At 38.8% G+C, this 13,986-nt stretch overlaps 1 protein-coding gene across 1 annotated transcript in view; it reads right to left on the reverse strand.

Annotated features, from left to right (window-relative positions):
• CUBN (cubilin) overlaps nucleotides 1-13,986 on the reverse strand; it is a 148,444-nt gene that overhangs the window by 31,482 nt on the left and 102,976 nt on the right. Inside the window, exons 48-54 of the mRNA XM_074865188.1 lie at nucleotides 12,293-12,474; nucleotides 10,568-10,739; nucleotides 9,396-9,602; nucleotides 6,261-6,410; nucleotides 5,287-5,408; nucleotides 3,185-3,410; nucleotides 948-1,135 (exon numbers count right to left, since the gene is read on the reverse strand). Coding sequence (XP_074721289.1) covers nucleotides 948-1,135; nucleotides 3,185-3,410; nucleotides 5,287-5,408; nucleotides 6,261-6,410; nucleotides 9,396-9,602; nucleotides 10,568-10,739; nucleotides 12,293-12,474 — 1,247 coding nt within the window. The remainder of the gene's footprint in view (nucleotides 1-947; nucleotides 1,136-3,184; nucleotides 3,411-5,286; nucleotides 5,409-6,260; nucleotides 6,411-9,395; nucleotides 9,603-10,567; nucleotides 10,740-12,292; nucleotides 12,475-13,986) is intronic.

A 13,986-nucleotide genomic window follows, 5' to 3' on the forward strand; every position in this document is an offset into this window, starting at 1 on the left:
GGCGGACATCACCAAAAATTTCAGATTTTTGTCTATGGAGAATATGTCCATTTGACATAGTTCTGACCATGGAATTCTGGACAGTTCAGAAATTTGAAATTAAAGTACCTTTACTGGGTGGCATTAAGACTTTCATATTAGTGAAATTTATTGTAACATATTACATCAATTAATCAGTGGAGCGAGCTATGAAAAGACCAATCTAATAGTATTTTTTTTTCACAGCCTCAAAAATGAGTGCAACTGTGGTTTGTAAGTTAGTAGGTATAGATCAGACATACAGCTGCTCAGGTCTTCCTACATGTTGTCAAATTATGTTTGCCCTTTATTTAAAGTGGGAGTTGTACTGCTGTGGAGAAAATGAGCACAAAACCACTGAACATATGCCAAATGCCTGAGAAAAAAATGACACTGAAAAATTCAAAGCATGTCCACTCCATTCTATTGGTTTGAAAACAAGTGGCTCTTGACAACCTATGAAAGATAAGAATGCTATCTTTGTTTTTTGAGATTAAAACCAGAAGGATTAGTGCAACTTGGACAGTTTATAGACTTATAAAGAAGTTCTGTAAAATTATAGTGTCACATTCCCATTTTTTTATTCACTGGAGTAATTGAAAAGGTCTTTTCATTACACTATATTTTCTCATTATTTCCTGGTTCTGAAGTCATATGTACTTTTTTCATATTTCTCATTTTTAGGGCAGCATGTAGGGTGAAGGGTCCCAGCTGGAGGTGGAACCTCATGAACTAAAAAACTTGAAAATATATACAAGGCAGTTCTCAAGGCATACAGAAAATTGACTGTATTGGTACAAGGACTTCAGTTTATATTTTCTGAATTTTGTGCCTTGACAGTCCTAACCATGATGATTACAAAACAGGATTCTGGAATCATCAATTCTTAAAGCACTGCTTTAATGATCTAATGCCAACAATTATTTTACCTTCACATAACTGCTCTGGCAGCTTCCATTGCTATCTGGAATCTGGAAGTTACTGTGGAAATTAATCTCCAAGTGTTTGCTTTCATGTGTAATTATGGTCCATGTGCATCTAGTGTTCATGGGAAAGTTTTGAGGCCAATGAGGAGACTTGATCATACCATTATCTGAATGAATGATTCCACCACATCCTGGAAAAAACAGCAACAGGTGGGAGAAATGTTCAAGTATTTCCTGTTGGTGTCAGCTTTGAATGGCTGCTTGCTTCTGTGGTGCAAGAGTGAGAGAGGAAAGCCCTGACACACATTCAAACTTCATTTACCCCTCTTTTAATGCATTTTCCTTCTCCCACCCCTGCAGCAGGGAGGTAGTTACACTCTAGAGAAGGTCTCTCTTTGTATTTCACTTTCTCATCTTCATAAGCTCCTTCTTGCCAGTTCATACACTTTTGCTCTGGTCCATCTATATACTCCAGACAATTAGAAATTAGTATTGCTTAGAGAGAGTAAGGGTAAGAAATACATTAAAATGAGGAGCTTCTCCCGACACTGTGCAGTTTCCTTCCCACACCCCACAGCATGCACATCATGACTGACAGCCATTCAGAAAAGCACCCTAGTGAAGAAAACTCAGTCTACTTCTGAATCCTTTTTTTTTTCTCACTCTGCAAGATGCAAACATTGCAGTTCCACATGTGAATCTACTCAAGCTACATCCGTTTACACAGGGCAAAATGATGACTTCTTCTCCAGCCCAGGCAGCCCTGTGGATCTCAGTGGGATTATGGAGAGGGATGAAAAACATGCCTTTAAAAATTGTTAACAGATTCATTTATAAGGGGGAATAGCTGGTCATGGGTCTGTGGCAGCTCATGTTCTTATACATAATAAGTTTAGTTAATTTGAAACATACTTGCAAATACCATGCCAAGAATAATTTACTAGGGCTACACGTACAGTACTAGCAACCCATTATTATTGCAGAGACAATGTGGTAAAAGGATGAATAAAGAGAAAAAAAAAAAAAGGTTTATAACATTCTACTTTTTTTACTCAATTAAAAATACATATTAGCTTTAAAAGGAAGATTTTATTTTTCATTCTTCTATGTTAGAAATGGCAATTGTGTTTAGAAGGATCTGAGGCCAAGTTTTGCTCACACATACAGAATGTAAACCCAGAGATTCTCAGTGGACAAATGAGAAGAAAGCTGAGAAATGGAAACCAGGAATATAAAAAAAATATCCTTTCACAGGGAGAATACTGACTATGCACATTGCATGTGTATGCTAATGTCTACTACAAGATTGAAGAGTGGCCTTCCTTGCACATGAAATTCCAGTGACAACAGGGAACAGTGTCAAAAACGTGCTTAAGTGAAGTGTATATTCATGCAAGCACAGACTATTGATATGTTTAAGACACTCCATCAACTGCCTGTATGAATACTGCTAGATCATTAACTGATGGAAAGATGATCACATCAGCCAGAAGGTTTGCAGCTGGAGGTGACATTAGGGAACACATTGCCAGCTCTGCACTGAGGTAGAAAGGCACATTGAATTCAGCCCTGCCACCAGCCAGCACATCTACACTTGCCTTTAGTCACCTCCTGAAGGACAGTGTGCAAATGGTGAGTTACCTTTTTCTTTTTTTTCTAATACAGAGAGATGATAATTTCAACAGAGGGAAGGTAGCTTTTTAAAATGTACCAACTGAATCCTGCATGTGTACCACCTTTAGAAGTGTACTAACATCTCCACTAAAGTGGAAGAGTTTTAGGCTGTTGTCACATGTGCTCTTTGAGAAGTTCTTCCTGCCTCTCTGTTTTGAAACTGACCTCTTTCTAGTTTTAAGTGTTTAAACCAAACTGTGAAACAATCGTTATTGAAGAAATAAAATGTCTCATAGTCACTGACAATAGATACCACTGCTGGGAGGATAATGTGCATGGTATCAATTTACAGACATTAAGATACTGCCTGTGGGAGGCTTAAAAAGTACAAAATCAGTCCAAATTTGATTTCTTTGTGCAAGATCAGACAACACTGGTTTAATACTTGACTTTTTTAGTGCTAGCTTCTCTCGGGAATGAAGATGTTGGCATGTATTTCTTTTGTTCTTTAATTCAAACTTAATTAAAGAGGAGGAATCCTATCTCATTTTGCAGTTGAAAAGTGCGATATAGGCATAATGTACTGCCATGTTAGACCTGACAAAATCAGTATTTTTTTCTCTTACCTAGAGATTCTGCTGTCCATGTTGCATAAAAGCCACCTCCTTGAATTGAATGATCAGAGTTAAAGATGACGACTAGCTTGCTGGAACCAGACCGAATAGTTCCAGGGGATGTGTTTCCACAGTACTTTCCTATGATAGGAGACCCAGGAGAGCCACCGTTCAGGATAGTAACAGAGTCCCACTTACAAAGTGAATGATTTTCAACATGGAAGGCTGTAAAAGTAAGCTGCAACACACAAAAGTGACATTCAGGAGCTAACACCAGCCACACCAGCAAAGGGGTTAGAGCAATTCCAGCCAGATTCTGTAGCCATCCTAGCACAATGATTTCTGGGTATGCTCAGTAATCCGATCCTCACTTCACCTTGATGCTTTCCTGCAAGTATTGCTTGGCGTCTTGCCACTACAAGTAACGGCAGCTACTTAGCATGAAGACAGAAACGGAGAGGAACACACAGGTTCAAAACTGGCATTATTGGGACTTAACCATATGTTTGAAGCTTAGTATGTGCTTCAAAACGGTCTTGAATATGTGCAGGTCTTGAACCACTTTCCTTCTCCCAGGACTTCTGGTCATGAAATCTGAAGTTGCACATACAAATATAAGTAGCTATGTAAGCAGAAAGCCTTGGATTTTTTTCTTCCTATTATTTTGAATCAGAATACTTAACAGTTGCTAAAAATAATGCTAGTTTCCATTAAATCTGAGATAAACAGTTGCATGGTTGGTTCCTGTGAGCTTGGATGCATCACATAAATAGACGGGGCTGGGCAGGCAGCTTCTGACTGTCTCCCTCCCACACTGATGCTGTTTGTCCTTGGAGTGATATGCACACGGGTGGGATTTCCAGTTCAAAGATTCAGATTGTTGATCCAGTAGACTTCTGGATTTGTTGATGTTGAAATATTGTTGTACACTAATGACTGCCTGGCCCTCTTCCAATAAGTTTTTTTAACCAGTTCCAGGATTGGGATCTTTGTGGAAAAGTTTAGCAGATACATAGCACTTCTTCCTGTAACTTTTATGTATATTCATTTCCAAAAGAACTCTGCCTGAGGCAAAGACCAAATACAAATTTAGCTCAACTGATTTAAGTTCAGAACTTTACCAGCAACTGAAACTGGCAGTTTATACTGGGAAAGTTCAGTCTGCCTTCACTGAGGAGGCTGCTAATCAGTCCTTTTAAAATAGAAATCTAGTTCCGTCTGATTAAGATTAGTTCTGCTTTAAAATTTGTGGATTAAATAGAAATTTTGTGTTCTACTAAAATAATCCTGTACTCCCTGAAGTAAGTACCTATGCAGTGGTCAGAATATCATGGAGCAGATTAATTAGGACCATGGGTTTGCATTTCTAAGAAATACCTTTGTAGTTGTAAATAAGGAAAACATGATAGTGAAATTAGTGAAAGACATTACATATGAAAATCTTCAATGTGTTTTCACACATTGCTTTTCAGATATTTTTCTGACCTGGACTGCAAATGTCACTGATTGGACCTGTTCTCCAAAGGCTCAGTCAAATAATTCAGTAAGTGAAGTATAGCACTGCTTGGTCATAAAGGTGCTTAATTTGGTCTCTCAGCAATTCAGCTCAAGAAAGTAGCACCTCAGGCAGCCTGTTAATAGTTATTGGGAAATAAAAGCAGCATCTCACTGATGTAATTTGTACCAGCAACCATATTATCTTTCAGACTAACCATTAAAACACAAAAGTAACTTTCTAGTGGCGTGTAACTTTTCTGCAGAGATGAAAAACTTCAACCTCATGTTTATTGTCATGATAGTGAGAATATCCACGCACATCTAATAACATGAGTTATTTTAGTTTCCTAAACATAGAAAGCCATTGTTTAAAGGAAAAGTCAGGGCTATGTTTTGAGGTCAAGTTAGACTAGGATCCTTCTGCTTTTCAAAAAGCACAGCCTAGTTTGGTTGTGTTATCTTCTTTTCCCCCTCTTTCTTAGGTAAGGCTGATGGGGAGATATTTCATTCCTCCGCATTTCTAATTTTCCAAATTGTCTCAAACCTGTTCCTCAAGACTAAGAGGGTGCTTCTCACACTGCCAGCTGTGCACACAATCATGACATTGTGTTACTCACAGTGATGGTTTCACCTTCAGGGGCTTCCAACAACCAGGAGCAGTGATTCAGATTGCTGTAAGGCTCTGGGTAGTTAGGACTTGAGATAACTCCCCTTTCACCTGACTGTATACCACCACAGGCTGAAGAAAAAAAGTAACATTTCACTACATTTTAGGAACTGAACACTATAATCAAATGGTGGAAGATTATTCAGCTTGTAATAGTACTAAGATATATTTAAGTTGGACTGATATAGGTAAGGAGGAACAATTTATCTGGGAAAATCCAAGTTTTAAAATCTTTTTCATTGAATAGTGAGTAAACAGACACAATGACCTTGAAAGTCTGCATTTATTCTGATACTTAACATAGCTCTGCAAAACCTTTGCCAGCTGACACTTACAGCTCCCATTCCACCTTATCTTCCATTTATTTACCTCAGACTCCTAAGCAAACCAGTGCCATTCTTGGACCAACACAATCAAGTCAAAAACTTGCTGATGTGTCTAGATAAGCACCAAGGCTAAATTCAGCTGTGACAGGAAGAATAGTTGTGCTGGCATGTAAATGGCAAAGTGGTATAATTTGCACTGATACGTCTTTAAGTGGATTTCAAAATGAGTGCAAAGGTTCAAGCAGCAGAATGTATTTCAGCCACACTAGCACTCTGGAGGCCTATTTGAAGTAAGTCAAACTTGGCTAGTGTTACCTGTTACATCCCTATTCCCAAGAGCAACCAGCTGTTCTGAATGTTGCACTGCATTGCAAAAATTCAAATGTGGTTTGGAGAATGGGAACAGTGAGGAGAAAATAAATCTGAAAGTTCAATTGCTAGCATATGTTTGCTTTAGCTGGATATAAATAGTAGCAGGCACTGTGTAACTTTTGAGGACCTCTTTGAGAGTTGATCCCATAGTGTGTCTTCTCAGTATCACCAAATGTCCCCAGAATTGCCTCAGTCAGCAAGGGCAACAGTCTACCAAGCCATTTACCTTCAAATGTGTAATGGGCCAAAAATCCTTTATCTTCTGTGTTTTCATCACTTACAAAGTGCACCCATATCTGGGGGGCAGCTATGACTAGTGGCACAGATGGTACAGCCTGACCACAAAGTCTGGCTATTAGCTCTCCATCAGCATCCCCTGAGTAAAGAAAGAAAAAAAATACACTTTTTCTATCCTAAAAGCGCTACAGTAACATAAAAGAATACATAGGTCAAACATACATTTAATTTTGTTTTGAGAAGAAAACAGAGAAAAGTACATATCACACTTAATAACTGCTTATTTGTAATGGGTATAGGTAGAGTGCTGCAGTTCACTGCTGGGATCTAAATCTTGACAATGAGGAAGTTCTCTCCAAATCTGTATTAATGGTCCTTTTAATATCTTGGGCTTCTTCTCTCCCCTCCCTGACATCCTGCACACTTTCATTTTGTATGACCCATCAGACCCGAAAACCAGAAAGTGCCCCAAAACTGCAGACATTTTGGGGCAGAACAGTGGGAAGAGATGGCCCAAAGTCAACTGGGATTTTGAGTTTTCTACCACATAGGGATGTGCTTCATCCATGAACAAGTTGTCACTGCTGTATTAATATCTCTCTGTCCTAGAGAGCTCAATATACTCTTCTCTGTATGGCAAAAAAATGCCAGCATTTGCTCAAATCATTGAAACCTAAAAGGAAGGCACAACACAGGCCACTGCACTTCTGTGACACCGAATGTTTGCTCATTTTGGTGTAAGCTCTTATCCACCACATTGGTAGAAGTATCAGTTTCTGTTTATCACTGCTATGTTCTCAGGAGAAGGAAAGTAAGTGTAATAGCATTCCTCATGACATCCAGGCAATGCCATTCCTAAGTTTGCTTCTCTAATAACCAGCAGGCTACTGATCTTAAAAGTCTCCATTCAAAAACAACTAACTCCATGCAGAGTGGCAGGCTGCTCCTGCAAAGAAGGCAGTAGAGCAAGAGGGAGAAACTTTGGGTGCTCTTCAAAGCCCTTTCACAGTTATTCCAACTAAGGTGACTGAGTAACTTCATCTTTCTGTCATATACAATGACACAGCCACTATTTGAAATGCCCTGAAGCACAGGGATAAAAGGTGGCATATAATAAAATTCTATTAATGTAAATTACACAGACAAATGCTAAAACCTGTCTTGTTAACATACACTAAAAATTATGTTGAGCTGCACAAGCAGAAGACATTCATGATAAATTATGGTTATTATTATTTTTTAATAGTAATAATTTTGAGCATTAAAATGTGAAGTCTACTTTTTCTTTTTTGCACTTCTTATGAGGTGATTGACCATGTGACAGATGTGACCCAGGTTACTCCATCTCTACAGTGTGAAAATTGACACCAATCACTGCTTTCATGAATGGCCAACTGGCCAGAGATCTAGACTGTTGATAAATAGAAAACGTAAACAGAAAGACTGTGCTGTAAGATTTGCTTCAAACTGAAGGGAATGGTATGAAAGACAAAGAGTCTTCCACAAAAGCCAGAAGTTAGGAGTGTATTTCACTGTCGCAATATGCTCAGCTGTACTACCATGTACAGACTACATGCACATGCCTGATAATTTCGTAACTTAATATAAAGCCTTACCCTAACAAATTTGAAATATTTACTTTATCTTTTTAGATTAAATATTTATCAAAGTCAATTCTGCTTTTTTTTCATTCAGTACCATTAAGTGTGTTGTATGAGTAACTCAAGAGAATTTTACAAATCTCTGTTTCATTTGGGGCCTCTCAGGTGACTTACTGTTGAATTGGACCCTTCCCCAAGTTCACATCTGCTGTGTTGAGAGTCTCAAACAGCGCCTGTCTGACTTTAGTGATATTCTGCTCTATCTACATCTCAGTGCTCATTAAATGTTACTTGTCAGCATACACAGCTGACATTCATTTGACATGAGACTGGTTGTGCAACTGAAGATCCATTAGTATGGCCAAAATGAACATTACTATTTAGATGACAAAACTGTGTAGGGCAAAAGACAACTACATTTTTACCTCTCTCCTTTTCTTGTATTGCCTGGAGGCCTGAGGTTCACAGTAAGTGAGAGCAGTGGGAACTGATGAGTAATGGACCAGATATATTTTATTATTTCTTTCTCTGAGTTCTCTTTCTATTAGTTCCCAGCTTCAGTGCATACGTGGGAGGGAATTGTTAGGCTATGCAGCTATGCATGCTTTGGCTCTACACAGGACAAGCTGATGCTATACAACCAAGAGCTCTCTTTCAAATTAATGCAAATAAGGATGTAAGAGATTCCTGCTCTCAACTTTCCCCCCCCTGCCCCTTTCAGAAACAATCTCCTAGTAAATTAGAACCTGCTCTCTCTGGGACTCACAGATACAGCCTCTCAGTGAAAAAGACAGCTGGAGCTTTCATACTACACTTGGCATTAGCTGAGTGACTTTCATATGACATTTCCAGTTCCTTGTTCTTATGGATAGCTAAAGATACTCAAACATGCAGAGATATTACTGGTCCATTAATCCTGTGATTGTTTTCCTTTTAAATGCTTTAGTCTGTATTTTGTGATGCAGTCTCACAGGACATATGGATTTGTTTTTGAAGAATCATCTTATAGAGTACAAAAGTGGGGTACAAAGTGGGTATGCAGCCCAGAGGCTATGAATAATTAAAGCATTCTTTGCTCCACTCCTGCTGTCCCTGGAGATATTTCAGGAGCAGGGAAAGAATGGGCTGTGGACCAAATAAATTGTTTTGATGACTCCAGCTTCTCCTGACTACCATCTTTCAAGGGAGATGAAGTGAAATTTGTATTGTCCCTTGTAAAGAGAGAGTCAGGTGTGTATTGCAACCACCAAAACAATTTATCCTCCAAAGATACCTATCTAGTTTTCCATTTTCTCCTCTGAAAGAAAGGGTGACCAAATCCATGCATCCATTGCTCTGGCAGTGAAATCCCACTCCTGGTCTAGGAGGCAACATGTAAGGCATGCATGTGAACACTCTCTCAGATGTACAGATCCTACAACAATCGTTCTCTGCAAATACATATGAACAAGATTTCACACAAACATGGTTGCACACCTAGAATCTTGATAGGCTTAATCCATTCTCCTGCTGAATATACAAACCTATTTGTAACTCTAGGTAGTCATATTGGCAGTCCTGGTGATGTTCCAAGTGGAAATCCTCGAAAGAGATATATATGGATGAATTATAGTGGGAGGGGTTTTCAATGGTCCATTCACAGTTCAAGTTACTTGTGTAATTTTTGACACCATCATAACCAGGAGAAGAGAAGTTTCCACTTGCATATCCCATCAGGGTTCCACCACAAACTGAAGAAACAAAATACAATTTTAAAAAAATAGTAATAATTTTTGTATGAAGAGAAATCTTGCCCCTGTTTATTCTGACGTGCGCATGTCAGCAAGCATATGCACTGATTAGATCAAGGCTTTTTCCATTTTCTACCTTTTTTATAATTTACTGCTGTGTACAAGAGAATTCTTGCCTAGTGTCCTGGAATTTATTGGCAAGTCTTTAAAAACACATGTGTAAAGCAAATAAAAAATCGTTCACAGTATCAAACAAAATATTTCAGCAGCACCACCAATACAACAAACATTATTTAACTTTTTGATAAAATCCCACTGCAGCTCCAGTTCAGTATTGCTCAGCCCCACCCATTACCTAATTCTAGACTTGAGATTTTTCTGGAACATACCCTCAAGAGCAGTACACTCATGCTATAGTAGGATGCTTGTGGGGGGAATTAAAAAATCAAGTTCAAAAGACTCAAGGCTGTAGTAGTAAGTCTCTGCCAGCTGCCTCCTCTCTGGAGGTTGAGCTTGCAAAAGTAGGCTAGCTGCACTCTTTCTCAAGCTACAATAAATCAATTGCCCCCCTGAGTAATAAGGAAGCACTTGAATTATTCAAGTTGTCTATGGCACTATGCTTTTTGGATCTTTTCATGGAATAAGGCCACTTCAGATCATCTCTTACTCAAGACTAAGTACAAAACAATAAATCAGTTGTGAGAGTAAGGACTGTGATCCATAACCGAGGTTGTTCTTTTCATTTGAAGTTTGACATAACTGGCACATAAAGTCCATAACTCCCAGAGATTCACCATTTTTTCACATCCTTTCAACTAATTAAAGATATGTGATATACTTCCACCAAAGAGATGTAAAAGAGAAAAGAAAGGTATCAGAGGTTTTTTGTTTTAGACATGTGCCAGTACTTTAACTATGAAATGACTCACCAAAGATCAAACACTTAATTCAAAAATACACACTACCTGCATCTTCACTAGACGTGTATGAGACACTGAAGCCTCTGGTGGCACGGGACATATCTGTCACCAAAATGACTTTCATTGTGTTTCCAGAGGATTTCACCTCAGTGCCTGGATTTACCTCACCACACAGTTTGGCCAGCCGGGGAGAGTTCTGTCTGAGGCCATTGTAAACCTGTTGGGTCAAAATGAACTCTTATGAGATCAAAATACAGTCTTATGAGCATCTCCTGTATCATTTAACAGTGCTTCACATCTTTAATACAAGGTTCATTGATGTCCTTCACAGCAGATTAGTTCCCAAATCTACTCAAAACCTTGGAACAAACTTCCATTGCCTTGAGTAGATGAGGCTCTGAAGTAAAACATCGAAAAAACCTTGCTTATTTTGGCAAAACACAAACATATGCTCTCTTTTTTTTTTTTAAACAGAAATCGAAACAGTTTGATTGGGGAAAATACTGTATTTTAGCTCATTATCTATATCTTTACTTAATCACTTAATAATGTCAGCTACTGATCATATTCATTCCATTTCAAATGAACATCTTTGTAGTCTTGTTAAATCCAACATCAGCTTTATCAAAAATCTCCTCCAAAATATTCAGTGCTGGTGGGTATTTTTGATTAGTTGAAACATTTCACTTTTTGATGATCCAGATGTATTTTGCAGTTTCTTTCATACAGCCTTTAGCCTAGGAGTTAATTTCCTTCTTTCTACTACTATGTCAGCAGTGCAAGCAAGGCAGAAATGATGTTTCCCACTGAGATTTGGAATACGTTATAGTGCTGAAGGCACAAAAGCTGGCAGGACAGATCTTCCTTTAAGAGATCATTACTTCATTAATCGATAAAAAGCCAGCTCCCCATGGTCTGTCTAAAGCATCTGTGAAGGAAAACAAGGGGAAGATCATCTACAGATCACAAGGGAGAACCACTTTACCCCCTCACACTTGTGCATGGGCTAGTTTCTGATCATGCTAAAGCTAATTCCTGTGTTTGCACTGCTAATCTGAACAAATGGGAAACTAAACTAGATCTTCCATTCCTGCAATTTCATAGAGGAATCGTATTTTTGAGGCATTTGTACATCTGACCAGGTCCAGTTCTGTGTGCCAGGTTTGATTTTTCTTGCACTAAATAACCAAAAATCTAAAATAACCATGATAAAATAACCAAACTCTACCTTTTTGAAGATGGGGGTGATAAATAGGTGGGGTTTCCTGGGATTTCCCTATCTTTCTTTCAGAATATTCAAGGTCCAACACACTAGTAGTGATTTGTTGCAATCTTTGGCTTTTTATCTTTCTTTCTTTTTTTTTTTTTTAATTGACAACAATAAGTAACAATAGCAGAAACAACCTCCAAAGTCAAAAGAGACCTGGAACTGACTAATGGACTTTGTATCCACAGAGAAGAGACATTGCAAGCTTTCAAAAACCACAGAGCTTTTTTCCATAATTGATAAAGAGCCAATTCCAATTATTTCAAGTCCTCTCCTCTGGCTGGACCACAGTTCCAAAATTCCCATATTCTAAAACAAGCAGATGAGTTTAGACACCCTACAGAGCTCACTTTCTCCCACTTACCTGTTTTCCCCGGATTAAATTATGATTTGTCTTAAAATCAGATGTAGACCTATAAATGACATTTCAGCTCTATCATGTCCATTAATGTTCCACAAAGGGATTAGGAAGAGCTTTTTCTGCCTTCACACCCAATACTCACAGCCACATAATCTGATGAGCACCTCCAGTGTTCTTCAGTTTTCATATCATTAAAGGTTAGAGTCACACGTCGGCCTTCTTCCACTGTGATCCTCCATTCACACACTCGATTATGTGGGTATAGGTTGGGATAGTTGGGTGAAGTAAATGTTCCAACAGGGGCAGTAAAATCCCCACCACATTCTGAAATACCCAAATATTGGGACACTTCTTAAAGAATTGCTTATAGAGCTATAGCAAAAAAACCCATTAATAATGAAAGAAAAAGAGATCCTGAGAGGTTGATTTGATATGCCTATCCTGTCCGTACGTCTAAACAGCTATGTTCCTGCCAGTCTTTATCACTCAGCTATAAATGTAGGTGAATATTAATTGACCATAGCGGCTCCTTTTAGTCTAATTATTAACATTTCCTTCTGTGAAGGACTCATGGGAGGCCTCAGAAGCCTGAGTGACCCACAGGCTTTCATGTCAAGTGATACAAGCCTCTCACTGTGGCAGGACTGAGACATTTCTGCCTTTCAGATGACTGGGCAGAGCTACACAGAACAAGTAGGGTCTTAGAGTGGGTAATGATGAAGGATGTGTTTTTCCTCTGCTGGTTAACAGAAGTAGAGAAAAAGCTTTCAGGGATTTTAATCAATGCTTTTTCAGTTATTTTGTGTTTTTCTATCTTTGTTATGAACATCAAATTGTGCTCTGAGGAAAGAACACTAAAGATCTTGGGTACAGAGTACATTTTTCTTCTGAGACTAATGGTATAAATTTATCAGCCTACACTTGATTTCTTTTTAAAATATAGTTTAATGGAGTACAGTGGGAGATTTAGTCCCTTTCCTCAACCCTCACAGGCTCCTGCAGAACAGTCTAATCTGTGTATCCACCTGCATTAAATTGTTGCTAATACAGTTTATCTTCTATGGTTGCATAACAGGGTCCTGGGAGTGGAATAACATTCTTTTGGAGTTTGTTTTCCCCTCTGTTATTTTACTGCAGAAGCAAGCATGAAGAATAAGGAAGCTTTCGGCTGAACTTTTAAATGAGCTGGAAGGAGTTAAGAAGGGTTGTCAAGGAGATTTTTCAAGACTGTTACTGCAAAGAATTTCTTTAAAAGTAGCCATATTTTGTCAGGACAATTGTTGCATGGCACTAAAGAATGTGAAAGAGAAGTGTGAGGCAGGAATAGGTCTATGTCCTTAGTCCTGATCTGAGCAGTTCTTTGAAGCCATTGTGCTCAGGACAAGAGGCAATGGGCACAAACTGAAACACATGGAATTCCACCTGAACACATGAAAACACATTTCACTGTGAGGGCTGTTGAACACTGGACTAGATTGTCCAGAGAGGTTTTGGCATCTCTATCCCTGGAGACATTCAAAACCTGACCGGCCACAGTCCTGGGCAACTTCCTCTACCTGACACTGTTTGAGCAGGGGGGTTGGACTACCTCATCTCCAGAGGTCCCTTCCAGCCTCAATGGCTCTGCAGTTCTGTGATTCTGCTTAAAACCCATCAGTTAAAAACTATTGGTTTTAGGGAGATTTAAGAATACCACTCACCCCAGAGGGACAGAATAACATAAAGAAAATCACAGCATTTCTTTACCTTCCTCCTTACCAACAGAGATGTGGGGAGGGTATGTTAGGACATCACTGGACTGATTGCTGTGGAAGAGGGTGCTTCATTGTGTGAGAC

This window comes from Strix uralensis, chromosome 1 (assembly GCF_047716275.1).
Source record: "Strix uralensis isolate ZFMK-TIS-50842 chromosome 1, bStrUra1, whole genome shotgun sequence".
Taxonomy (NCBI): Eukaryota; Metazoa; Chordata; class Aves; order Strigiformes; family Strigidae; genus Strix; species Strix uralensis.